Source organism: Liolophura sinensis, chromosome 8 (assembly GCF_032854445.1).
Source record: "Liolophura sinensis isolate JHLJ2023 chromosome 8, CUHK_Ljap_v2, whole genome shotgun sequence".
Taxonomy (NCBI): Eukaryota; Metazoa; Mollusca; class Polyplacophora; order Chitonida; family Chitonidae; genus Liolophura; species Liolophura sinensis.
The window spans coordinates 31,026,687-31,053,322 of NC_088302.1; the positions used below are offsets into that span (position 1 = coordinate 31,026,687).

The window sequence follows — 26,636 nt, forward strand, 5'->3', positions numbered from 1 at the left end:
CATAACGGTGTGAGCCAGTAAGAAAAATATTTGAGCATTTTTGTCACTAATGGAAAGTATATTCTACCTTTCAAGGGCTCATTCTAAACATGGATGGAACAAGTGTGTCGTGATATGAACAAATGACAAATCACCATCCCAATTGAGCTTCATGCAAATACGCCCAAGACATGCACAGCAGTATTAACAAAACTAAGTAATTCAAAGACCTGGTGTGACAACAATCACTGGCTATGAGTTATCCTGGAAAGTCACAGTGAAAGTTGAATTGCACCAATGTTCTGTCCATGATGCACCTTGAGGGAGAACCCAAATGTCAGAATTAAACAAGCGAACTCAACATGTTCAGATGCATGTCTGGACCAAGGATCACGAAGCAATCTTACAGTTCAGTCAAAATTTCAGATCACTTTAAAAGTGTTATTTCTGATGTAACCAAATAAAGTCTGGATATTATGACTCAAGTCTAAGGTTGCTTTGTGATCCCGAGGACAGGTGATTTAAATGAAAGAGAGCTAAGTGAGAAGTTAATAGCTCACACAATTCCTTTAAATGTGAAACAAAGCTAAAAAAAAAAACTAAGAAAAAAAAAAGGTAAGGTTCCTCTAACAACTGAAAGTTATGTGAAAAATACTTTTTGATTTCTTGCCCAAGAGTAAAAGGATACTGAAATAATGTTCACAAAAATGTCTGCTAGACAACACAAGAAAAGTGATGTCACATCAGAGTAGCCTGCCACTGGCAGTATCGTTTAACTTTGCCTAAATAAGCCTATTTTTTAAATAGTTTTCTGAACCATACTTTCGTTAACTTTCTTTCACCTTAAAATACTGTGTATCTTGGAAACCAATGCCTGAGTACAGATGATCACTTTTCGCCTACATCAAGAATAGCATCTACCAAATTACCGTTTTTCTTTAATGCTCTGATGGCGTCATTTCTCTCAATGTTCAACTGTTTCATGAGAACCTCGATGTCGACCTTGTGGACATTATCATCAGGAACAGCCGGGTCTCCAAGAGCAAGAAACACAGCCTTGTTCTGTAGACATGGCTGTATAGTGTCTTTTGTTAGTTTCCTACCCTTGTGTATCAGCTGGAGTTTGTCTAAAGGTATACATGTTAACGATGACAAGTACTTCCACACATCCTCGCCATTCCAAGAAGGTTGTACTGCAACTGTCTGTCTGTTCTTATTGTGTCTGATGATGATATCACAGGTTGCTATTGAAGCTTCTATCTTAGGAACGTCATACATAAATTTGTCATGGCACAAGTAGGAGAATCCTGGGCCTCTGCACTTTGACTTGTCTGTGTCTTCAGCTCTCTGATCATGGTGGCTAAAACTAAAACTCGTTGAAGATACTTGTAAGTTAGTTTTGTTTTTTCCCTCCTGATTATCTGGATGTGATGTTTGCAAATTGTCTACTGATATCTTGGGATGATTTCTTTCTTGTTTGCAGTCAGTCTTGTGACAACCCCAATCCTTTATTTGACACTCCCGAGAGCTAGAAGGAAATCAATAAATAATTATTAATTAATATTTATTTTTTTTGGAAGGTAGTTTTGAAAACTGTTTACAATATGTGCAGTAGACCTATTTGCCAATTAAATGGGGTGGCATGATTTTCATAAAATATTTCTGTCTATAGTAACTCTTTTCATATATTTGATTGCAGCACTGAAATACAAGCCCAAAGCTAGCTAAGACTCTACAATAGTACATGTATCAGCTGATATACAAGTGCCCCCTTACTAAAATCAGCAAGAGCTGCATTCGCAAAAGATACATGATTTGAATTTTATTCGCTGCAAAACTAAATATGAATTTTAGTTACAAAACATAACTTCATTGGCAAAGCATAATTTGAATTTTATTCGCAAAAAATATTTTGAATGTTACTCGCAAAGCCTAATTTGAACTTAAATCACAAAATATAATTTGAACTTTATCAAATAAGATCTAATTAGCCTTGAAGTTCTACACGTACACATGTACTTATTGGGTTGGCTGAGTAACTTGAATACTGCCCTGGACCGTTCAATCAAAGCAGCTGGGGGCACTGTCAAAGCATGAAAGTAAAATATTTTACCTTCATGGCCAGATACAGTACTGTAGCTCACTTTTTTTTACATGCTCAATGACGGAGAGTTATTGGGTAAAAACTAACAAAATCGGTCCAGTAACTTGAACTGTTTAGGCACGGATGTTGCAGCCAGGCGGCGATTTGATCGGCGAGAGTTGAGAGTTGCTTCCTTGGCAACAACATTGTTACATTATTTTGCACATATTAACCTTTGGTTTAAAGACAACAACAAAAATTCCCTTACCAATAATATATTTTTAAACATCTTGTACAGCGTTTCATAACGGGTAGCTCAGCTTTACACAGGCGACAAGGCAGAGATGACATCGTGAAGTTTCGCTTCTGCTGTTGTTGTTGTTCCAATGTGCATTAGCACGACTGGCGGACGGAGTTGGGAACATGATAAAGGGAGACAAGTTATGCAGACACCAGCATAAAGTACAATTGATAAAGTAAAAACATCACTTAATTTATCGTACTATGTACACGGTAAATTGCACTATTACTTCTCTACAACTCCATATTTAAGCATAGTGGTAGAATCTATTCTATCTCCATTGTATAAGCTAATTGCCACATTGTTGCATAGCGGTTTAAGTAGTTAACGGTATGCATAATATTCCTATATGTAAATCCATGGTGTTGGCAAGTTTCATTAGTATGCAAAGATGTTAACGTTGACGTCACGACACACTTTCACCACGTTCTCCAGCGACAAGACGTCATCCATGTGACATTCCACGCATGTGACGTAAAAATGTGCAGTGACGTGGCGTCCATGCGTCTGTTTGTGGGATAAAAAGATCACAAGGTCGTCCATTTGTAATCAGCCTTCTGTGTAATTTTCCTGGAGGTACGTGTAGCCCTACATTTGATAGATTTGGTCGATTCTCCAGCGTATTTAGGCCTACAGAAATCACGGTGTCAAATTATCTATTCAAGGAGGTAAGTATATTTGGTAAATATACGTCTGCATGTATGTGTGCGGGCATACTCAACACTGCACTAGTGCCATTTTTTTTTATTTTTATCAGTACACGTACACAGGGCGTTAATCTCTGTCCATTTGTCTACATTCTCCTACTCCTTGACTGACGAATTTATTAATTTATTTGATTGGTGTTTTGTGCGGAACTCAAGAATATTTCACTTATACGATGGCAACCAGCAATATGATGGGAGACAACCGGGCAGGACACGAGGGAGACCCAGGACCGTCCGCAGGTTGCAGTAACACCTTCCCTACTACGGCGGGAGAAGATGTCGAATTTTTGCGCCGGACGTAACGCCCGGCCATGTTAGCATGTATATTTCGTCACCATGGCAAATGCACTGAGCATATAGTGTTGCTACAGCTTTGTAAGAGGGTCCCCAAAATAGGCTTATGAACATGTATACAGTGTATTCAGTGACAATCATTCTATTTTACCAAATTCAATGAGTCACACGAATCTGCCCAGGTTCCTTCTAGATAAATTTAACCAAGAAATATTCTTGAGTATAGTCCTATACGGGTTACGTTAACCAACACTGAGACAATTGCCCTCAAAATTCGCATGACAAAAAGGATTTTTTGAAAGGCAAACAACATTCATCAGACATTACTTTAATTAATTGAAATTTTTTCAGTAGAGGATATCATATTATTTCTTGCAAATCAACCATGAAAGATCTATCAAGGTGAAAAGAACTGTCAAAATCAGGCAAATGAGTATATCAAATGCAACATGTGATATATACGAACTGTAAGGGGCTAGAGGCTATATGCCTATATTTTGTGGTTGTGTTTGTGTGACTTGGATTTTCGTGATCTGGCCTGAATAACTTCATTGTTCTAACTTCTAGGATGTCATATGAAAACTTGTATGCTGTTCATTTTGGCACGACAGCTTAACCCTGACATAAACCTTTGAAATAGTTTCGTCTCCTTGAAGCTTTTAAGTCATGTTATATAGAACGCATGTCTGATGTGTGTTGTCTCAATGCAGTTACTTGGTGAGGCAGATGAAATATGGAGCTAGAAAAGGAAATCCTGTCGGTCAGTCCCCCACCCTCTCACACCTCCCAGGTCCCCCAGAGGGTGAGGCTGAAGAAGAGAATCAACCTGCTCCAGGGTGTCTCTGTCATCGTCGGAATCATCATCGGCGCAGGCATCTTCGTGTCCCCCGTGGGCATCCTCAGGAACGTCAAGTCAGTGGGACTCTCGCTCGTCATGTGGTTAGTGTGCGGGGTCTTCAACACCTTGTGCGCCCTGTGTTACGCTGAGCTGGGTACCACGATTTCGGCGTCAGGCGGCGAATACGCATACGTGATGAAAGCGTTCGGGGATTTTCCCGCCTTCGTCTGCCTGTGGATCAACTGCCTGCTCATCTGCCCAGTTGGACTCGCCGCCTCCTCGCTCATATTTGCCACCTACATTCTGCAGCCTATATTCGACAGCTGTGAGATTCCACCGATTGGGATTCGGCTAGTGGCAGCCATTATTATCAGTAAGAAAACTCATGCACCGCAGATAATCACACACACACACATGTGCAGCATATACAGGCCAAATTTAGTGGTTGGCACGAATACGAACAACATCACATGCGATAAGGCCTTTCCTACGTCTACCAACGTTAGAGATTATCGTTAAAACGAACAACTTAATATGCAACATCGCATGTCTCCTCTTTCTTCATCCAGTCTTGGGATTGTCGTCAAAACGAACAATCTACCACACACCACTGTCTCATTTGCTTGAACCAACGTTAGAGATTGTCATCAAAAAGACCACAGCCTAACACATTCCACGATCTTTTTTTTCTCCAACCAACGTTAGAGATTGTCATCAAAATGACTGCAGTCACACACATTCTACGATCTGTGTTTTTTTTAAACCAACGCTAGAGATTGGCATCAAAATGACGGCAGCCTCACCCATTCTACGATCTCTTTTTTTTCTTCAACCTACGCTAGAGACTGTCATCAAAATAAACAGGCTCACACACAACACTCATTTCCTTCTTCAACCGACGTTAGGGATTGTCACAAAAAAAGAACAATCTCACACACACCACTCTCTTCTTTCTTCAACCGACGTTAGGGATTGTCATCAAAACAAAAACCTCACATGCAACACGTCTCGTGTTTCTTCATCCAGCGTTAGGGATTTCGTCACGAAAATCAATATTCTTGCATTTGACGTTGTTCGTATTCGTCAGTACAGTCTATGCATTCCTTAGTTTTAACATTTACTACCCATCGAGTATTATGTATTCCTTCTCCATAGTCATTTCAATGCCTTTCCCATCCCCCAGGGCTATATATGCGGTACTCTATATGATACTGGGAGGGGCCTCCGTGGCTCAGTTGATTAGCGCGATAGCGCAGCGTAATGACCCAGGAGTCTCACACCAATGCCGTCGCAGTGAGTTCAAGCCCAGATGCTGGCTTCCTCTCCGGCCGTAAGTGGGAAGGTCTGCCAGCAACCTGCCGATGGCCGTGGGTTTCCCCCGGGCTGGCCGCCGTCGTATAAGTGAAATATTCTTGAGTACGGCGTAAAACACCAATCAAATAAATAAATAAATACTATATGATACTGGCAAATTATATGACAGTCAGTTTCAACAGCTTTTTGATATGTCTTGTTGCCGTTCTTTCGATGTTGTCAATCCTTACAAATCTACCTAAATATATCGGGTGGGAATAAAAAAAAATGGGCCGTACTTTGACACTCAATATCTCCGAAACCCTCTTACGTCAGCTTATAAAATTTACACACTCAGAAGCCATTATTTCCTAAGTATATAGACCAAATTTCAATTTCATCCTTTAAGATTTCTGTTCTTGGGACCAAAATCAAAACAGAGTTAAAAACGTATGTTCCGGACATTTCAAAATGATGTTCTATCTTGTTTTACTTGAAAAGATGATCAATTCCTTGTCTGTCGCAGAGAAAACCATCTTGATTTAGCAAAACTTGTGCCTATCTGGCAGAAGACTTTCTCTAACACTAAAGCCAGACAATTTTTCCAGACAACACTTGATTGACGTGTGTCACACAGGTGCAGCGCGCGCTCTACTCATGACACCTGACAGGTGGTGTTTTTGAGGCTATGTTTTCATTTTGACCCTGTGTACAGACTACCCAAGCTATGACCTTGAAAATTGGTCAGTGTATTAAAAAAATCATGTTATTTGAATGTCTAAAGTTTGAAAGGGTTTGACCAAAGGATAATGGAGCAATGCAGCATCAAAGTACGGCCCATTTTTTATGCCCACCCGATGTACGCTTGCCGCCGGTTTCATGAAGCTCACTTGGCTAAGTAAGCCCTTAACTATCATGGCGACGTATGTTGTATAAATGTGAGATGCACTTAGCTAAGCGATATTTAACACTAAGTATACTTCATGAAACTGCCCACTGTCCTTTGTGTTTCTAGTGCTACTGATTACAGTAAACACCTTCAACGTGAACTGGGCAACTCGCGTACAGGTGATCATCACGGGGAGCAAGCTGATAGCCTTAGCAATGATCATCATCATTGGCTTCGTCTGGATTGGCAAAGGTAACCAATGCAAAAAAATAATATGGAAATATATCTGATAAAAAGTATTAAGTTTCTGTTAAGGAGACCCAGGATCAAACCCGGAAGGGGTCATATCAAAGACTTTCAACAGTGGTACTTGCTGTTGCAACAGTGGTAATGTCTCGCTTGGCGCTCAGCATTGAAAGGTTAGAGCAAGGAAACAGGACTGGCTGGCACGGTGTCAGTAAGTGACTGGGTGGGGTGTCATGTCTGGTGCCTTCTGTATGATACTTCAGTGGCGGCAGCACTTTGACGGCATGGACTCACCCTGCCACCAGTAGACACGGTATATATATCGGCACACACCTATAATGACCCCTAGTCGTCATATGACTGAAAAATTGTTAGGTACGGCGTTGAACTCCAAACATACATTTATTTATATATTCAGATCCCATGAAAGATATCCCAGCTCAGATATCATTATTCAAACGTCAGAACTGTACAATGCGGACAATAAGCGGTCATCTGATATGCATATCTTTGAAGGTAAATATCGGCCGCCGACTGTAATAATTTCTCCTAAAATTCATCAAGCTATAACCAGATTAAGATTTATTTCTTTAGTAGACTGTCGTTTAACACCTTACTCACGAATTTTTGCACTTTTAAATACGATGGCGGTCATGCAATTTTATGGGAAGATGGATAAAAAGTGCCGAGTTAAAGCACTGACCTTTATCAAGCAACTGACAGACTTTCCCACATATGACGTTGAGATATGCACTGCATTTTGGTAGAAGAGAAGTGGTCTCGAAATGGCCACACGTGCGTCGCTGTGCTTATTATGAGTAGAAGACTATTCTATCAAGCAGTAGCAAGTGATGAAAACGGGGAAAACTATAAATTCCCTCTCCAAGAAGACATATAGGTATTTATTTCTCTTCTATAATTATCTATTCACAGGTGACGTCACTAGTTTTTCCAACATGATGGACGGGAGCGATTTCGCCGCGGGGTCCATTGCACTCTCCTTTTACTCGGGATTCTGGGCGTTCGGAGGATGGTAAGCATCGTTGATTCCTTCTGCCAACTTTGCTTTGTTTGGTTAGTCGATAACCAGTGACCATTTTTGTAATGGAAGCTTCGAATTATATATACATCAATTAAAATCAAGTTAAATATACATGGCTGGTGCCATACGTCACCAGGCCCATGCCGTCAAAGACATGTTTCATAAAATCTAAACTATATATTCGGCTTACGTTTCTTTCGACTGATATTGATAACAATTAATATGACAATAATTTTGCTTAACTTTATTTCAGGAGCTACCTAAACTTTCTTACAGACGAACTCATTGATCCCCACAAGTAAGTTTTCTGTGTTTGTAGGTTAAAAAAAATTACGAAAGCATCTTATACATCTTATGCAAACAGAACCACCACCTTCAACGCCGCTAAGGACCCCTTGTAACTAGATAGGAAATCACTTCGGTGTAGCAGTGAGGTGTAATTTTTTTCATGTAGTAAATAAAGTAACATTTACTTGAATATGAAATACAATAGTGAAAAACGTGAGCTAAGGACCCCTTGTAACTAGACAGGAAATCACTTCGGTGTAGCAGTGAGGTGTAATTTTTTTCATGTAGTAAATAAAGTAACATTTACTTGAATATGAAATACAATAGTGAAAAACCTGAGCTAAGGACCCCTTGTAACTAGACAGGAAATCACTTCGGTGTAGCAGTGAGGCGTAATTTTTTTCATGCAGTAAATAAAGTAACATTTACTTGAATATGAAATACAATAGCGAAAAAAGTGAGAAAAATTGGAGGAATAATTTGGAAGCTCAGAGGAACTCTATATTCATCATAATATGTCATGGCATCTAACGCACTGTGCGCATTGGTCCAGTGCTAACATGCGTGCTTTGAAACCGCTGTCTCGAATACGATAACGAGTTCGACTCCTATAATTGCATACCTTATTTTTAGTGCCTAACAAAATGAGGTAATGGAGTGGGATGGGGAACAATTTGAAGCACACCAGAAATTCCTTTTTTTCACTTCTTCATATATCGTCAAGCTATATGTTACATAAGTTTAAACATATTATTGTAAATCTGTACATATTATATACAGTATTCTTCCAATTAAAGCTTAACGCTATTTACTTCAGCTAACATCGAATGGTACAATTACATTGAGAAAGGGGCCACCTGTTTAGCTTCGTAATAAGTGTCTATTAAAGACACTGTCATATACTGACCGCATACTTTGTAAGACAAAACTTATTTCAAAGCCCAGCATTAAACGGAAAAGTACATTATCATATGCAGTTAAGCTACACATGTAACATAACTTCAACCGCATTCCGGGGAAGCGTTGAGTCATTTCACGAACGATCTGTCACTGTGACAGGGGCGGGCGATTTCCCATCTAGTTGCGAGGCGTCCATTGTTGTTCATCTGAACATCTGTCACATTATTATGGTTACCCATGTAACGCTCAATGTCTGTGCATTCGAATAATTTGCATACCCAACTGAGTATGTACTTTTTGAATTCCTTGGATCCATGACAATGCACCTGGCATGTGTGAAGTCGATTGGATGAACATCAGTGGTGGAGAAAATCAGAGAATCAGTGGTGCTTTCCTTCATAGTTAGTTGCATTTAGTGATGGCATCAGCTCGGTATATGGACAGTTGCAATCAATTTATTTGATTGGTGGCCAGCGGCGGGGGGAACACCGTGAAGGGCCGGGGAACAGTTGCAATCAAAGCGCAAATGAGATACATATTTTGCTTTTCGACAACTTATATACCATAGCATACATGTTACACGATTTGAATAGCCGATTTAATTGATTCGCGGCAGCAACCTGGGGATGGTCGTGAGTTTCCCCCGGGCTCTGTCGGGTTTCCTCCCACCATAATGTTGGCCGCCGTCGTATAAGTGAAATTCTTGAGTACGGCGTAAAACATGATTCAAATAAATAAATAAATAAATAAATAATTGATTCGCCAAGAACATTCCTTGCCTCTTTTCGTCAGTACTGAAAACTGTTGGCAGCTTCTCCTTGCATGATTCCGCCCTATCTTCGTACTTTATATATGCTGTATTTTACCTACAATTTTATGTGTAAAAATAAACTTTCAGAAGCACATAAGGACCATAAAATGATACCTTTGATTCCTATGCAAAGTTTCTGATAATTAATCAAACTTAATTGTCCATTTACGGTGGATGAATCCGTCAGGATGAAGCCAAATGTGTTAGCTGAAAAATGCTAAACTTTAGGTGAAATACAGTACTTGCTTAGTTCTGCGGTGGTTTGTCTTTTGGGAATTAACCTTGCAATTATTGACCCGGAACGTCCATTTTATAGTAGACGACTGTTGTGCCAATGTCTGCATGTTTCTAGGCATAAACTCACTGATTCACGGCTACCGGTACACTAAAAAAAATAATATCTAAATTTTAACAGAATGTCTGAATGACGCTAGAATGTATTCTGTTATTATAACACAATATTGTGTCATAATGAACATAATATCCCGTTAGTCTAATAGAATGGCTATGTTGAATTAGTAGAATATGTGTGTTATATTTAACAGTCTGCTGAAATAACAGAACACATTCTAGCATCATTCAGACAACAGATTTCCTGTTAAAATTAACACATTGCTTTTTGAGTGTACTGCTTTAAATTAGGATGCTAGTGAAATATCTCATGCAAAGATCTATGGTTTACCCCATATACTCTCGTTTACTTCACCCATTAGCTGACCGCTGTCACATCAGTGAAACATTCTTGAGCAATGCGTTTATAAACACCAGGGGGCCTCCATGACTCAGTTGGTTAGCGCGCTAGCGCAGCGTAATGACTCAGGAGCCTCTCACCAATGCGGTCGCTGTGAGTTCACGTCCAGCTCATGCTGGCTTCTTCTCCGGTCGTAAGTGGGAAGGTCTGCCAGCAACCTGCGGATGGTCGTGGGTTTCCCCCAGGCTCTGCCCGCTTTCCACCCACCATAATGCTGGCCGCCGTCGTATGTGAAATATTCTTGAGTACGGCGTAAAACACCAATCAAATAAATAAATAAATAAATATAAACACTAGTGAATCACACTTAAAAATCAGTCTGTTGATTTTAACAGAAAGTCTGGGTATAATGCCGGAATGTATTCTGCCACATATTGCAGCAGATCTTTCTGTTAAATATAACACACATGCATGCCCTATTAATTCAACATAAAGATTCTGTTACACTAACAGGATATTATGTTGAATATGACAATATTATGTTACAATAACAGAATGCAATTTGGCATTACTCAGACAACAGACTTTCTGTTAAAATTAACAGATCAATATTTTGAGTGCAATCAATCAATCAATCAGTCGTGATGACTTTCACGTCACTTTCGTCTCCAGTCTTACATCTCTTGCCGGTTGTGTTACAGGAACCTGCCTCGGGCCATCCTCATCTCCATGTCTATAGTGACCGTAGTCTACCTGGTGGCTAACGTGGCCTATTTCGCCGTCCTCACTCCCGTGGAGATGCTCCATTCCTCCGCAGTAGCTGTGGTAAGTCAAGTGGTGAATGTGAGCAGGATGCCATTCACGCGCGCACTATCATGACCAGTCTTAAATTTTGTTTTCAAAACTCTCCAGATCCATGAAGATATTTGTACAGTTAATGATCAACCCTTCACGCAGTCTGGTAGATAGAAAACAGTATGCGCAATTAAAGAAGCACCTAGGGCCTGTTTCATGAAGAACACTTAGTTAAGTGATCCCTTAACTACCATGACCACGGGCCAGTTTCATGAAGTTTACTTAGTGTTAAGTTGCCCTTAACTAAGTGCACTTTTTATCTCTACAACATACGCTGACATGGTAGTTAGCTGGTGGTTTACTTAGCTAAGGGGGGCCTCCGTGGCTCAGTTGGTTAACGCGCTAGCGCAGCGTAATGACCCAGGAGTCTCTCACCAATGTGGTCGCTGTGAGTTCACGTCCAGCTCATGCTGGCTTCCTCTCCGGCCGTAAGTGGGAAGGTCTTTCAGTAACCTGCGGATGGTCGTGGGTTTCCCCCGGGCTTTCCCGGTTTCCACCCACCATAATGCTGGTCGCCGTCGTATAAGTGAAATATTCTTGTGTACGGCGTAAAACACCAATCAAATAAATAAATAAATAAATAAATATTTAGCTAAGTGGGCTTCATGAAACCGGCCCCAGTTGACCTTCGACCGGAAGTTCTTGAAATGGACATTCAAGCTTAAATAAATTCAAGCTTAAATTGCTTTAGGGGAATTTTGTTGCAGTTTTGGTTGTTTTGAGCCCAGTGTCATGAAACCTTAATGAAATGCCTGTATTATAAATTTATTAATTGTAGAACTGTATTCTTGAACGGGGATACTTTTGGTGCATCATGGCGATTTGAGTCCATGTCTTCTTGGCCATTCCTCTCTTGCAAAGGTGTTGCAGAAACACGCTACCCTGAAAGCCTCACAACAAAGCTAGTCATTGACAGTAAACTATACAGCTTAGTTTCGAATTACTTTAGGTTGGTACGGTTCATCATCATTGTGATATTTTTGAGTAACATCACCTTCACTGTGCTTATCCGCCTGGGTATGCTGCCGCCATTAATTGTATGCATCATGTTTGTAACTGTGTATTGTAGACATTTGCCAAGACGACGATTCCTGTTGTAGCTTGGATAATGCCTGTTCTCATCGCCCTCTCTGTCAGCGGCTCTATCAACGGAATTGCACTATCCATGTCACGGTATGGTCGCTAGATTCTGCCGGAAACTTGTTGCATTCAGCGCGATTAAACTTTTGTAATTTGATACACGAGAACAGGGTTAATAGTCTGGCTATACACAAGCGCGAATGTCTTCTCTTGTCAATCTTTAGAGGTCAAGTCTTAGAAGCTCATCGCTGAACTGACTGGTCGCCAACCAGATTTAGCGAAACATCTATATTGTAGCTTATGCAATTCATCAGCTCTTGATCCAATCAAATCGTTGGTTCTGTGTATTTGGATACTACAGTTGGCTGTTTCACCCATTTGCGTACTGAAACAATTATTCTGATTAGTTCTAAGGTTTGACCTCTTTTATCTAAAACGTGTTGGAAGCTGACGTTGCATGCAGATACAGTTATCCTCAAGTCTGTATAGGAAACAGTTACTTGATTTGACGTTGGTTAGTTCCGGCCTAAAACCCCAACAGCCCTTCAACTCTAATTTTCATACAAGTATTTACTGACGGGTACCCTTTATACGATTATCGACACCGAACATTCATTTCTCTGGCAGCATCTTAATTGTACGACCAAATACAGGCATCCAAGCCAACCGTAATCTGATTTGTTGCCTAATTCCGTGTTGACATGGTATACGAATTGTCCTATCAAGTGGTCGAGTTCAAGTTGTCGAACGAAAACAGGACAAATTATCATACAAGTTGTAGAATTTGAAGTTGCATCCTGTGACTTCAAATTGCATCCTGTGGATTCAGTGTGCGTTATGTATGTATGTAGGGTTTGGGTTTTTAAGATTATTTCATTCAAACGACGATGAGGGGTTATTTGGTGTGTGTGTGTGTACACATACTGCATCATGCAGGGCGAGTCCATGCCGCCCAAGTGATGCCGCCACCAGTATCAAAATTTTGACAGTTTTCTGGAACAAGAAAACCACCTGAGTGTGAAACGCGCGAAAACTTCACCTTTGTTTCTCCTTAAAGAGAATTATTATGATATATCTAGAACTGTGTGATCTGATCGAACAACTGTGATTCTGCACTCCTCAGGTTGTTTTGGGCGGGCGCTGTGAAGGGACAGTTTCCTGTCATCATAGGAATGATTCACTACAAGAGGCTTACGCCATCTCCCGCTTTGCTGGTCATGGTAACGTGTCGTTCACTTTGAGCATTTTCCTCGATGTTTCATTTCGAGAACAGGGGCTTGCATGGGCTCTTTCCTCCGGGCTCTGCCCAGCTTCTTCGCACCTTTGTGCTGGCTGCCGTCGTATAAGTGAAATATTCTCCACTGCAGCGTGAACCACCAATCAAATAAATAATTAAATAAATCAGTACATCTAATTCATTTATACACATCCATATTTTTCTCCAACAGTATAGGCATGCGAGAATATTCAATTTGCAATACCTGCCCAAGGTTATTCACTTCTAATTTTAACCATTATTTACTTGATTTCCAGCTTGTTTTGACTCTGCTACTGCAGTGCTTCGGTGATATTTTTTTCCTTATCGAGATGGAGGGTTTTGCCTTTGCTGCCATTCTATCTAGCGTGTTTGCTGGACAAGTGTACTTACGAGTCAAGCAGCCTGATTTGGTCAGACCAATAAAGGTAAGTTCACAAAATCAGGTTCCAATCATCTTTTACTTTGTATGATTATTAGAACTCGAGTCCAAGCTGGATTAACCATTGTAATACGTGCATGAGTACCACGTCACTAGTTTGCCCATAAAACGTCATCACAAATGCAGGAAAGGACAACAGACACACAACTTTGGTCAGAATTACTTCGTTTCCCATCGCATTTATTAAACATACTATTCCACCTTGCGCGGCCACAACTATGTGTACACCAACACATAACTGACTCTCGTCTCTGGTTTCAGTTACCCCTCGTTCTTCCCACCATTCTCGTGGTCATATGTTTATCCATCTGTGCACTGACCGTCTATCAGAAGCCATGGGAAAGTGTCGGTGCTATTGGTGTCATGATGGTCAGCCTTCCCGTGTATATTTTCGCCGTCAAATGGAAAAACAAACCCAAATCCGTCGTCGATATATTGGGTAAGATATTTGGCTTTCGTCTAAAATGGGATATATATATATATATATATATCTATATATATATATATATATATATATATATATATATATATATATATATATATATATATGTATATATATATGTGTATATATATATGTGTATATATATATATATATATATATATATATATATATATATATATATATAGTGTGTTGAAAAGAAACGTGTTGTATACATCTTGCATGTTACAGCTAAGTTTTCCTCTTGGCTATTAGCGTAGACTAATTGTATAATACGTATTTTGTACTTGTAAATGAATGTTTATATCGGATATGATAAAGCAAGGAGTATATGCACTGCGAGCACTCTATTATATGTGTGTCACATGCTATATGATACATCTCGATATATAATCCCATTCCATAAAGTTTCCATACCGATTTCTGGACTAAATGAGAGAAAATGGGTAAGTCTAACACAAATCTGTCGTAATTTCAACTTCTTGGTCCATAAACTAACCATTATATACGAGAAACTTTAGAGCAGAATCAGATTGAGTTTGGATGTACAGATAAAATTTTGACAAATAAATATACGTAAGTAAATATCTGAAACTTTTCCTTTTATTTCCAGAAAATACAACAAAATTGCTCCAAAAACTTCTGATGGTGGTCATGACTGAATCCGACGGGGAAGTGAAGTAAAGTGAAGGAAGCAACGAATTAGCAACGCTTAGGATATCCCCTCTATGCCCTTCCTGAGTACCCAACCATTCAACAATCTAATGGGCTATTGTTTCGTCCCGGAAAGTAATTCCATGCAAAGGTTTTTTGAGGACAAAACCAATTTATATAAGATTTACTGGTGGAAGAAACGACTGTGTCCAGAGTACATACCACCGTACTTTGGTCAGGCAAATCTGCTGACTAAATTTATTTATTTATTTGATTGGTGTTTTACGCCATACTCAGAATATTTGAATTATACGACGGTAGCCAGGAATATAATAAGAGGAAACCGAGCAAAGTCCGCGGCAAACCACGTCTGGAAATGAAGTCAACATGAACTCACAGCGACAGCATTACTTAGAGTTATCTAAAACTGTGCTACGCAATCACGCCAATCACTAAACCACGGAGGTCACCTTCTGATTCAAAGTCACGACTGAACCAAAAGAACATGTTTCCATTATGCAACCTTATCCGCCAAGAGTAACGCCTTAGCCTAACAGTTAATGACTTTCCTTTCGTATGTTTCAACATGTGAAAGGTAACACTTTGATCGAATCGCTTCCAATACAGGAATATTAATTATTGTATTCACTTGGTGAGAAAAATATAAGAGTTTTAAAAATAAAGGTTTTGTTTTTGCAATGAAATGCCAGAGATATATGTCTGGAAAAAGGATGTCCACTGTTTGAGTATAAGGCCCTCAGGCTAATTTCAATCCTCTATTTTCCAGGTCATATTATTACTAATTTGTTGAATATTTCTTTCTGAGCAAGGTAATTAAAAATGATCACATGGTGAAGGCTTTTATTAGACGAGTCTATACAGTAGATTTCATGTATAAATGCAGGTTGAAACCTTTCCACGCTCTATGTTATCTGTTTGAAAGATTGTGATATGCTACACAGTTACTTTGGGATTAACAGTTTATACTATTATAGCTGTAGTTTTAACTGAGGCTTGATGACAAATGTATACTGGGACTGATATCTGAAATCAGTTTTGTATTCGCAGGAGTTCATATTCTGTAGTCAAATCCTGTGTAGGCATTTGTACGCGATTTCTAGGTTCCCGGCAGAAATAAATTGTCACACTGAAGAACGTTTGTGTATGTTATGAGGTGGATACAGTTATCTAGTTGAAGGAAGTGAATAAATGGATTTAATACACTGAGAAATGTTGTCCAAAAGAAATTCCTGGTTTTTCCCATAAATAGCTCCGCGAGAGTGTGTCATATTGACGGAGTGAACCATCTTAAAACTGATTGATTGTTATTATAAAGTGATGACTTCTGCGATTGCGATCAGTTTTATGGGTGGAAACTGCCTTGTTCAGCACTGTCTACCACTTATTATCCTCATGGCACGGAGAACAGTGGAAACACTGGAATTTCGAAAAATTTCTAGTTGGAGGCTGGAAGCCAATACCTCCTGGGTCACCCCCCCCCCCCCCCAAAAATAATGCTAGCCAGTGAAAATATTCTTGAGTACAACGTAAAACTCCAATCAAATAAATAAATACCTCATGTTTCCGATGATTAAAAACAGCAAGCATTTCAATCAGTCATGAGAGGCTCTGTTATACCACAACAAATTGTGCTTTTGAGCATATAAAATTGTAAACTAAGTGGTTTAAGCGGAGCTCGGCGAACTTTAGCATTTCTCATCACAAAAAGACATGAAATTTAGGATGTAAAAACGGCTATCAACGACGGACAAAGATGTTTGTGACAGCTAAATATATCCTCTTACACAGTGATAAATTTGAATCCTGAGGAATGGACAGACTTTATCTGTGGAAAAATATCAGCTTTGTTCCAGTGGACAAATGTCATGTTGTTTCTACCTCACAAGGGAAATATTACAGAAAACATTCAAATGATTTTCACACAAATCATGAAGAAAATAAACCCAAAACAACTAAAATCAACACAAGCTACTGAATGGGATACAAAAGTATAAAGCTGTTTTATTTGCCACAGATGATAACCACAAGGATAAAGATTCATGCATTGGGGGGATGGTCACCTAAAAGTAAAGCTGTAATTGTGAACAAGAAATGCTTACTGAGAAGACAGATCCACCGTTCCACTGCCACACAATGGGGATACTCAACAAAGCATGATGTCACTGACTGCAGATAATCATAAATGCGTACTATTTGCACTTTATGTTACTAAACATAACATTGATTGCATGCTAAATGACATACTAACATTAACAAATGACCATGACATATTGCACGGAAACAAACAACAAACAAGTTAAGCTTTACTTGTATCGACTAGTCTACAAAGCTACATAAATTAACGGGATAAATATGTATAGAGCGACGTAATGTGACCAGCGCTGTTGGTCTGACAAAGGAAGATAATGAGTACAGTAAGGTATGTTACCAATGCCAGTGATAAGTTCATGTGACCACTTCTGCCACAATGTACCATGCACTGTAGGCCTTGTTTCATAACTTCTAGTGAACCAAGGCTTGGGACTGATTTCACAAAGCCATTTATGGCATGTCAAAACTTAAAATCTGGCCATAATGCTTCTTTTAAGTTGTGGAAGTTAACTTTTTGACTCAGCAATGCCTTCAGACAACATATATGAGTGGCCAAAATTTTAATTATTACACCCCCAACCCACCCCCTTCCCAAAACATAAAAAAATATTTTTTTGATCTGAGTCACTAAATGGCTTTCTGGAATATAGAAAACATGTAAACTCCTAAAAATTTTTTCAGATATCACCTAATGTCAGATCGGCACTGCTTGAAAAATTTCTTCAGTGGAAGAGTATTTAATATTCCATAGTCGTCTACTCAGGAAAGTATTCTGAAAAACTTAGCTAGTAGCCATGATGCTTTATACAGATTATTTATTAAAGATTTCCAGTATACAATGATTTCGTTGAAATCCATGGTGAAAAATTAATTTTTAATTTAAAACAATTTATTGGATGATCAAACAATTAAATCTTAATTATCTTTCTTAATTTTCTTAAAGTTCAGCCATAGTGCCAGAAAAGAAAAAAAATTGGCTGTTTTGAGCCTCAGGGAGCTTGATGAAATCACACGGGTTAATAAAAGCGGTTGATTTTTGACCAGTGACCAGACTAATAAAGTAGCAATTCATCAGATCTGAAAAAAAGGAACAATTTCATTAAAAATACTAATGAAAAAAAAAATGACATTTGCTGCTCAAGTCCTGAGAGAGAGTGTGTTTCACCTGACATGAGGGAGGTGTAATACAACAGATACAAAATGTCAAAACCTGGTTATCTCCCCCTTGTAACACCAGGTCTGAGTGGAAGAGAACTTTGGCACATAGTGAGTGAAATGGTCCCGTTCAGGGGAAAGATCCATGCTGTAAGCAGGCCGGTGCTAGTCAGTAGACCATCACTCACTGTGTGTGGTCCACTCCCTGCCCCACCCTCCCTCCTTCTAGCTAAAGCACCCCTCTATTTCTTCTTGCCCTTGAGTGTTGACTGTTGGGACTGAGCCTGAGCAAGTACAGCCGCCTTCCGCTTGTTGAACTCGTTGATTTGGTCCTCTAAAGTCTTCTTTCTGTCATCCAATTTCTTTTTCTCATCAGCATGCTGCTTCTTCAGAGAATCGAATCTAGTGTGCAACTGGAGACAGAAATTATACTCTTATGAGCAATCTTAAACAATGTATTTCACAGAAAGTTTCTAATTTTTCAAGTAAATCGTTTTCCTCGATACTGAATGATTCGGCCATCCTACAGTGCAATACACCTCATTGAAAGAGTTATCAACTAAAATACCAGCAGGCAAGTATTTGTGTTCACACAGAATTGTTTCATTTCAAAGCTGTAAGCTATCATACCTCTTTCTCTGCATCTTTGAGCTCGCCTTCAGTCTCCTTCACCCGAATGACAAATGTCTGCCTCATTTCTTCCTCTTTCTTCTGCAGCTCAGCTAAGTGCTCTGTACGCTTTCTGTCATACACCTCTGATAAACTGAAAGCATCACAAATTCAAGAATATCGATTTCAGAATACAAATTTAAGGCGGATTTCCATGCAAATTTCTTAACATTTTTAATGTTTAGAGGAACTCCTGAAAATAAATACTATTAATGATCATAAACACACATTACAATTTCAGCAGCCAAACTGAAAACACAAGGCCACAGACTCTTCCAAGACTAATGTTTTTCTGTGTTCAGTGAAAATAACATGCTCAGAGCATGAAGTCCAGGGTCCACATTTACAAAACTTTTAAATAAATGTATTCTAACTTTTCTCATAAATGAAATTGCCACTACAATATAACCTTGATGTCTTTTACTAAAAATGTGAAAGTGGCCGCTGGTCATAGCTACAGTACCCTCATTTTCACTCACCTCTGAGACTCGCTGTCAGTAAAGCCCATGTTTTCCAGCTTATTGCGCCGGTACAGTTCATAATGGCGACTGTGAGTTGTCTCCCTTAAGTCTTCCATATTTGTACGAATCAACATTTCCCTGAGCTTGACAAAGTCACAGTGATTTTCATTTTCCACTAAAATAAGAAAGAAAAAAAAAAAAGTGGATTAAAACTCCTACCCTTTGCAGAACATGTTACAGGCATCATTGTACATCAACTTCACACAGTAGAAGCTATTTTAATCAGTGTTCTCACAAGGCTTTTTAGACGGATTTTCAAAGGCCTGTGGTAAGTGACCCAAAGAGTTTCCTCCATGGCTAAGTTGCACATTTTGCCTTGTTCTAAGAGTTCCATTGATCTTAAAAAGGTGTTTTGAACGTTCTTTTCTATGACAGAATGCACCAAAAGTATAAATATTTCATTTTAACCTCTAAAAATGCAATGCAATAGGTTTGTACAAATCTTCATGTGGAAAATAATGGACATCCTTTGGCCAGTTTATTTATCGACCAATTTCAAACAGAATGCAACAAACTATTCCACAAAGAAAATCAAAAGATTCCAAGGACCAGTGAGAACCTTTTCTGATGCCACAGGAAGCTGACTCTTAATCTGTAGAAGCAAATGGAATACACTTTCTATCTTTCTATTCCAATATCAGAAAAATATTTCAGTAAACCTTGTGACATTGCCGTGTTCAAGGATATAAAGCTCCCAAAACCTAAGAACTATAAGTATAAAAAAGGCATTTGGAGTGATACAAGTTTATAGAAACCCTCCTCAGGTTTTCTTTCACCTTGTACTGTTCCCCAGGGGTACTGCCGCGCCTTGACCATCTTGTTGCCAATCTTCACTTCCTCATCACTGCCAACGACGGCAAATGGCAGGTGAGCCTAGCAAGAACAACAACAACACACGAGATTTTTATTTAGTTACTTGTTGGACAAATTGTCCTCATTTAATTTATTTATTTATTTGATTTTTTGGATTCATTTTCCCAAGCTGACGTTGACTGCATGCTGTCATTAAGGTTTGATCCCACACACAGTGAAAACTGTGCTTGCGTGGTAGACATGCGCATGGTGTGCCCTGTTTGTATTTAGCCAACTTACATTCATAGTTCCATTGAGCTCAGCGACAGTCTCGTCGTCTGTGGGAAACTGGTAGATGTGAACACCGTTATTCACTAGCTCACTCATCACCTGTCGTCAACAACAAGTATCAAAGATGTGAAACATTTTTCTGAGGTAAACAAACAAAAAGCACTTTCTACACCTGTACATTCTCAAAAGTACTGTCAACCACTTGAAAAAAGGCAGGGCGCATTAATCTTAACATTAAACATTACTGTCCCTAGGACTTCATGGCAAAGACAAACAGACATGGTTCCACATCCAGTATCACAATACTGGGGCCGATCCCACTAAGCCTTTTCTGACTTAAGCCAAAATTTGAAATACAATCCTAAAGTTTTTGAGTGGAAGGAGGGGGGGGGGGGGGCAGAAATTAATGTTCCCCTTATCAATGTCATCTTACGACAAATATGCCCAAATTTCAACTTCTAGTACAAAACTGTACACATCAATAGGAGATCTTAAATTCAGACTTAAGTCAGAAACAGCTTTGTGGAATTCACTTAGATGCCTGAACAAATAACAAACAGATGCACAACCGAGGAAGCACTAGTCCAATATGAAAGACATACAGACTTAGCTTACAAGAAGATGACATACCTTTAGTTTAAACTTGTGGAGTTCTGTTTTGGTGATGGTATCAGCTTTGGCAATGACTGGTATGATGTTAACTTTACTGTCTAACTTCTTCATTGTTACCAAGTCCAAGGCTTTCAGTCTATCCAACACACAATCAATGGTACCCATATTAGTAAACATCTACAGGTACTCTGTTGCATAATTTGATTCTATATGGAAGCACTAGAAACCAGATGCATAAAATAATTAGATTCATGGCAATGAAATCCCTGCAGCGATTTTCTCTGGAGTTCAATTTAAGAAAATACCTTACAACCAACAACACACAGAGCTGGATTTTCTTTGCTTTTTTTTGTGCAATGTATCTTTAGTTGGAATAAGAAATCTTAAGTCTGTCCCATAAACAGAATTGTAAAAAAAATCCACAACCGCCCCCCCCCCCCCCCCCCCCCCCCCCAGTGGAAGCAAAATGGTACTTACGAGTGTCCAGTGGGTGCAATGAAGTAAAGACAAGCATGGATGCGAGTATCATGGAAGTTGTGGAGAGATCTTTTGATCTTGAGCTCTTCTTGGAGGTAGGCCTCAAACTGGGCATCTGTGTAATCCACTAGAGATTTCCAGCTGAAATATTTAGTTTTATATTGAGTTCATCGCTGGTTAACCCATGAATGTAGAATATTTACTGGACAGGGAAACAAATAAACAAGTAGACGCACATGACAACTAATATCATATACAGGCTGAAATTCATCACATTATGATTAATGCCCTAGCTCACTGAGCTACTGTTCTTGTCATTGCTGACTGGCCTCTGGAAACCCAGACTGCAGACTCAAATACAACCTTTTTGCACTGGTGTCCAATGTAAGGAAGTGTTGTGAAGTGCCTGGTTGAGGGCAGAGTCATACCCTGTGGATTCCAGTCACTTACATCCACAAACCTTACCACAGTACCATAGATTTATCCAGAATCTGAAATCAGGCTGTTTCACTTCCAATTGTTTAACAATAATCAAATCTATGTAACAGAACACATATATATAAATGTGGGAAAATGACACATTTCTGTAAGATTTTATTGTATTACTATGATAATTATTTGTATGGAGAATCTTCACATATATGTATCTGAATGTTTTACCTATCTTCCTTGTTAATCTGATCCCCAAATCCCACAGAGTCCACTATGGTCAGCTTGAGGCGTACATTACTCTCCTGTAACTCTGCAGGCAATTACAAGAAACAGAAACAACGTAAGAACAGATGGAAAAAATAAAGTGCATCACACACCCTTAATCAATAACAGACTCACTGAAATGTTGATATGAAAATGTACCATACCAAAGGTGTTATCTCAGGAGTTGAAATTTTTTGTTTTAATTCCACTTGGAGGCAAATGATATCTTTCAAACCCAACTGGATTTGAAATGTGCAATTCATAAGGAAACATCACATTTTCGAGAAGCCATACCAGAAATTTAGGAGCGTTTCTGACCAATTTCAGATGACCAGTCTGACCCGAAATACATTTTAGACCCCATAATGCCTTTATTTCAAGCCCTGTAAATATATATATACTCAGACCATAGCTTACCATAGGTGTTTGCCCTGAGTTTGACCCCAGGAAGGTCATGTGAACTTGGAGTGGAGTCAAATTTGGTATTAAACAATGTGTCCATCAATGTGGACTTGCCCACACCAGTCTCACCTGAAATACATGCACAATTCATGACATTAAATTGGGGCACATTCATAAAAATCTTGGAAAAACCTAAAAAAATCCCAATGACTACTGATAAATTATATCCAGTTAGTTACTATGTTTTAAACAAATCTTCTGGAAGATATCAATCAATATTTCCACATATGCAGTAAGATAAAACTGGTTTATATGGAGTAGCTTAACAGTTCATAAGATTGGCTGAGCTTATCACAGAGCTTATCTACAGAGCATGCAGGCTAACTTTACTACAGAAGTCCCCAATTACGATATCAATCTTCTACTGAAGATAAGGATGCTCAAGTGTATTTGTAATAACTGTAATTTGTATCTGCTATGTATCAGCCTCTTGGCAGAGGAAACTGTGATTCAGTTCAGTTGACACCATGACACACACACCATAACATGATTACGATTTATATCTGAAAGCAGTTTTACCTTATCAACAAATAGAAACTACAGAATATCAGGTATGCAGGAATATGTTACACTGTCACACTAAGTACATGTATGCTGAGTACAGTTTCCACAATCAAGTTTGTATATAAGCTTTTGCTACAGTGGCAAGAAAGGAGAACTTACCCAGACAGAGGATGTTGAAGCAGAAGCCTTGACTCACAGACTTGTTCACCAGCTGGTCAGGCAGACTGTCAAATCCCACATGGCCGTTCTGGCTGAGGTTCCTTGTGTTGTGGTCACTCAACTGAAATCACCAGATAAGCTCACTAAAACATCACATAGTATGTGATAGCCATGCCACATGTAGGTCATATCTGCATGCAGCAAGTGACCAGAAAACAAGCTGGGAATGTTATGCTCTTGAATATTGCTCAGTGATCAAACGCCATATCTGTAGTAGTGTTAATCTCAAACACCAAAAACATCAGCTGGTTCAAGCAGTCTCACTGTTTACTGCACAATGATGAATATCCCCTGGGTTTCAATCACAGTGGGAATACTGGCAAAACTAGCTAAGTGCCGTAAAAATGTTACAATTTTATTATCAGCTCAACTGAGTTGTTCCCCTGTTCAAGAGGAGTTATCAATGGCCATATAGTGTTCGACATTAGCACCAGGCTGTTGAAAATCATGCACTTATATTCCATGGACAGAGAAGAAGTTACAAATTCACTTAACTTTTCCCAGTGCTCCTGGAAAACCAGAAGATTGTTCCTTGCTTAAAATGTGAGGAGTCACTCCGTAATGAGAGCACTACAGCTTAATCCTATATCTTCAAAATAGTTCTCTTTTTATATGCAACAGGCATGAAGTCCTAGTCAAATACAAAATTAACATTCACAACTGAGTCATAAAATATTTCAGTCCAGTTCACGTCTTCATAAACTAAGGAAATCAAGTCAAGGTATGTTTATATTACATGCGATACTCAAAATTCTTCCAACTACATATAGGACAGGAGCCAAGGGAATCATAGTGAGCCTTTTGCTATAAATCAAAGAACCAGAACCTGGGGTCACAAAGCAATCTCTTGCGTCAAAATTTCATATCACTTTATAATTCACTTTAAAACAGCATACTTGTAGGTGTATTTAAGACTGCCATCTCATTGCCTAGGGGTTGAATGCTTTTATCGAATGAAGGCCATCATATATACAGTTACTTTTGTTTATTTGACTGGAGTTTAACATTGTTTCCAACACTATTTTGGTCATATCAGCATGGTGTAGCTTATTACTCACTAGTACCAATTCAGAAATGCTTGCAGTGTTCAGAATGGCTGAAAGGCCAAGACAAGAAAAAATTTCAAAAGCAAAACTTCAGTGCCAGTATCACACCTACACACTTGATACTAAATTGAAACCAATGTTTCGCCCATTCTATTACATTAAAGGATACACGAAAAACAACTATAAAACAAACAGTATGTTTCCATGCCAAATGAAGAAAATCATGCCCTGATATTTCTGTAAAAAAAAAAAAAAATCATATTGAAAGTATCTTTATACCTGTTAATTACTATTCTATATTATGTAAATTTTCCGTCAATGGTCGGAAATTTTTCAAAAGTTACGTCATCGTTGATCCTGCTTGGAACTCGAAATGCCCCGTGCCAGGTGAACTGTTGCTGCAGTTTGGGCAAGGTGACATGTAGACAGACACTGCATGGTTTCTTCAGACCAGCGTAGCCAAAATTGGTTAGGCCAAAGAATTTTTCAAGCATGGTCTGATGAATTCTCAACACCTGCTAGGTTCTATATCCATATAAAGTCCATTTCAGTTGATGCGAATACATGAAGGTGACACAGACACATATTTAGCTGGAATTCATAAGACTGATCAATCAGGCCATGTCCAAATATGAATCAGCAATTTCAATCTGCATGTTTGTGACAGCTGTGAATGTGGTGTCTGTACCATTTAATACATATGTACAATACTTCAGCCTACAGATCAATGACAGTACGAAATATATGGTTACATGAACTAGCACTAAAATACAACTATTTTTTTCATATATACATCTGTTTTCTATTTAAGTATTACATGTTAAACTCACTGACTTGTCGAGATATGTTAATCATCCAGGCCATGTCCAGTAGCCGTTGCGTAATTTAACATACTGTAATATAACTGTGGTAATAACTTCTAGACAGAAATGCAAACGAAACTTAACACATGATCCTGTTTAATTTATGACTTACAGTCTGCACAACTGATCAATCCACCCAAAACAATAATGCAGTCCTACAATGTGCAAATTTTGCCCCTAATCTAAATACATTATTTACGGGAGCTGACAGCTGTCTGTTATTAATAACAGTAGAGTAAATAATATGCTGGCCACATGGGCTTATCAACCTTACCCAGTCACTGAGTCAGAGTGGGCCTGGCATGTTACTAACACAGTCACTAAGCTACATCATGTCAGTTCATCCTCTGCCTGCCTATGAAACAGGACATCTGTATAGGACGCAGCTTTGCAGAGCTAGCACAGCCAGGGTGCAGTGGTACCTAACACCACTTCAAGAAACTGTTCACGTACAGTAGGCCTACACGTATGATATATTAAGCTTGAACTAAGTTATTATGCTTTAAGAGACTGGAATGGAGACTGGACTTTTCAGACGAAATACTAGAATTACGACATTTTGTGTCTAGTACTTCAGTTTACCATCAAAGCGTATTTCAGGAGGTACATAAGTAATGAAAAGCTTTGAAAAGTTTCAAATAACTTTACATGCACTATCACCAGTATCAGTATTTAAAGATGACGTCCAACGGCCCATCACTCACAGGATCACCGGTTCTTCAGTTCGCTGTCAAACTACCGGCATCTTGATCTCTTTCTACCTAAATCCTATTTCACAGGGAGCTGAATATGCAAGCTGAATCATCAGATCTACGATATATTTAGATTCTCACCCTCTGGATTTCAGTCGTCATCTTGCCGAGCTTATGTCGCTCACAAAAATACAAAACACCGCCTTCAGCCTTTGTGCAGCCACAGACACAACTTCCCTTATTCCTGACCTCTCCACAAGATGGCGCTGCTGCATCATTCGCTGCGCTGCCCTGCCCTTCCATCCACAAGGGACCATATACATGTAACTGTGTGATTGCACCAGTATGACATCCCGTAGTTTTTAAATTTCTGCATGATTTTCGTAGTTTAATTTAAGATCATCGGATATGTGATCGAAATATAAATCAACAAGCTAG

At 39.0% G+C, this 26,636-nt stretch overlaps 2 protein-coding genes across 3 annotated transcripts; one reads left to right on the plus strand and one right to left on the minus strand.

Moving 5' to 3' along the window:
- The first annotated feature begins 4,082 nt into the window (after positions 1-4,082).
- LOC135473179 (large neutral amino acids transporter small subunit 1-like) lies at positions 4,083-16,259 on the plus strand. 2 transcript variants are annotated; one of them, XM_064753022.1, is made up of 10 exons: positions 4,083-4,575; positions 6,511-6,636; positions 7,564-7,663; positions 7,926-7,970; positions 11,064-11,187; positions 12,287-12,390; positions 13,421-13,517; positions 13,831-13,980; positions 14,256-14,433; positions 15,047-16,259. In XM_064753022.1, exons 1-10 carry the CDS (start codon positions 4,098-4,100, stop codon positions 15,115-15,117), a joined length of 1,473 nt encoding a protein of 490 aa, XP_064609092.1. In that variant the 5' UTR covers positions 4,083-4,097; the 3' UTR covers positions 15,118-16,259. The 2 variants fall into 2 exon arrangements, with proteins under 2 accessions (XP_064609092.1, XP_064609093.1); XM_064753023.1 differs by lacking the exons at positions 12,287-12,390; positions 13,421-13,517.
- Positions 16,260-17,084: 825 nt separating this feature from the next.
- Positions 17,085-26,447, minus strand: LOC135474090 (septin-11-like). The gene is made up of 11 exons (XM_064754093.1): positions 26,340-26,447; positions 23,538-23,658; positions 22,830-22,943; positions 22,377-22,458; positions 21,717-21,857; positions 21,258-21,375; positions 20,637-20,726; positions 20,321-20,417; positions 19,503-19,659; positions 18,985-19,117; positions 17,085-18,767 (listed from the first exon to the last, which is right to left on the minus strand). The coding sequence occupies exons 1-11, from the start codon at positions 26,358-26,360 to the stop codon at positions 18,597-18,599; spliced, it is 1,245 nt and encodes a 414-aa protein (XP_064610163.1). The 5' UTR covers positions 26,361-26,447; the 3' UTR covers positions 17,085-18,596.
- Positions 26,448-26,636: the final 189 nt, after the last annotated feature.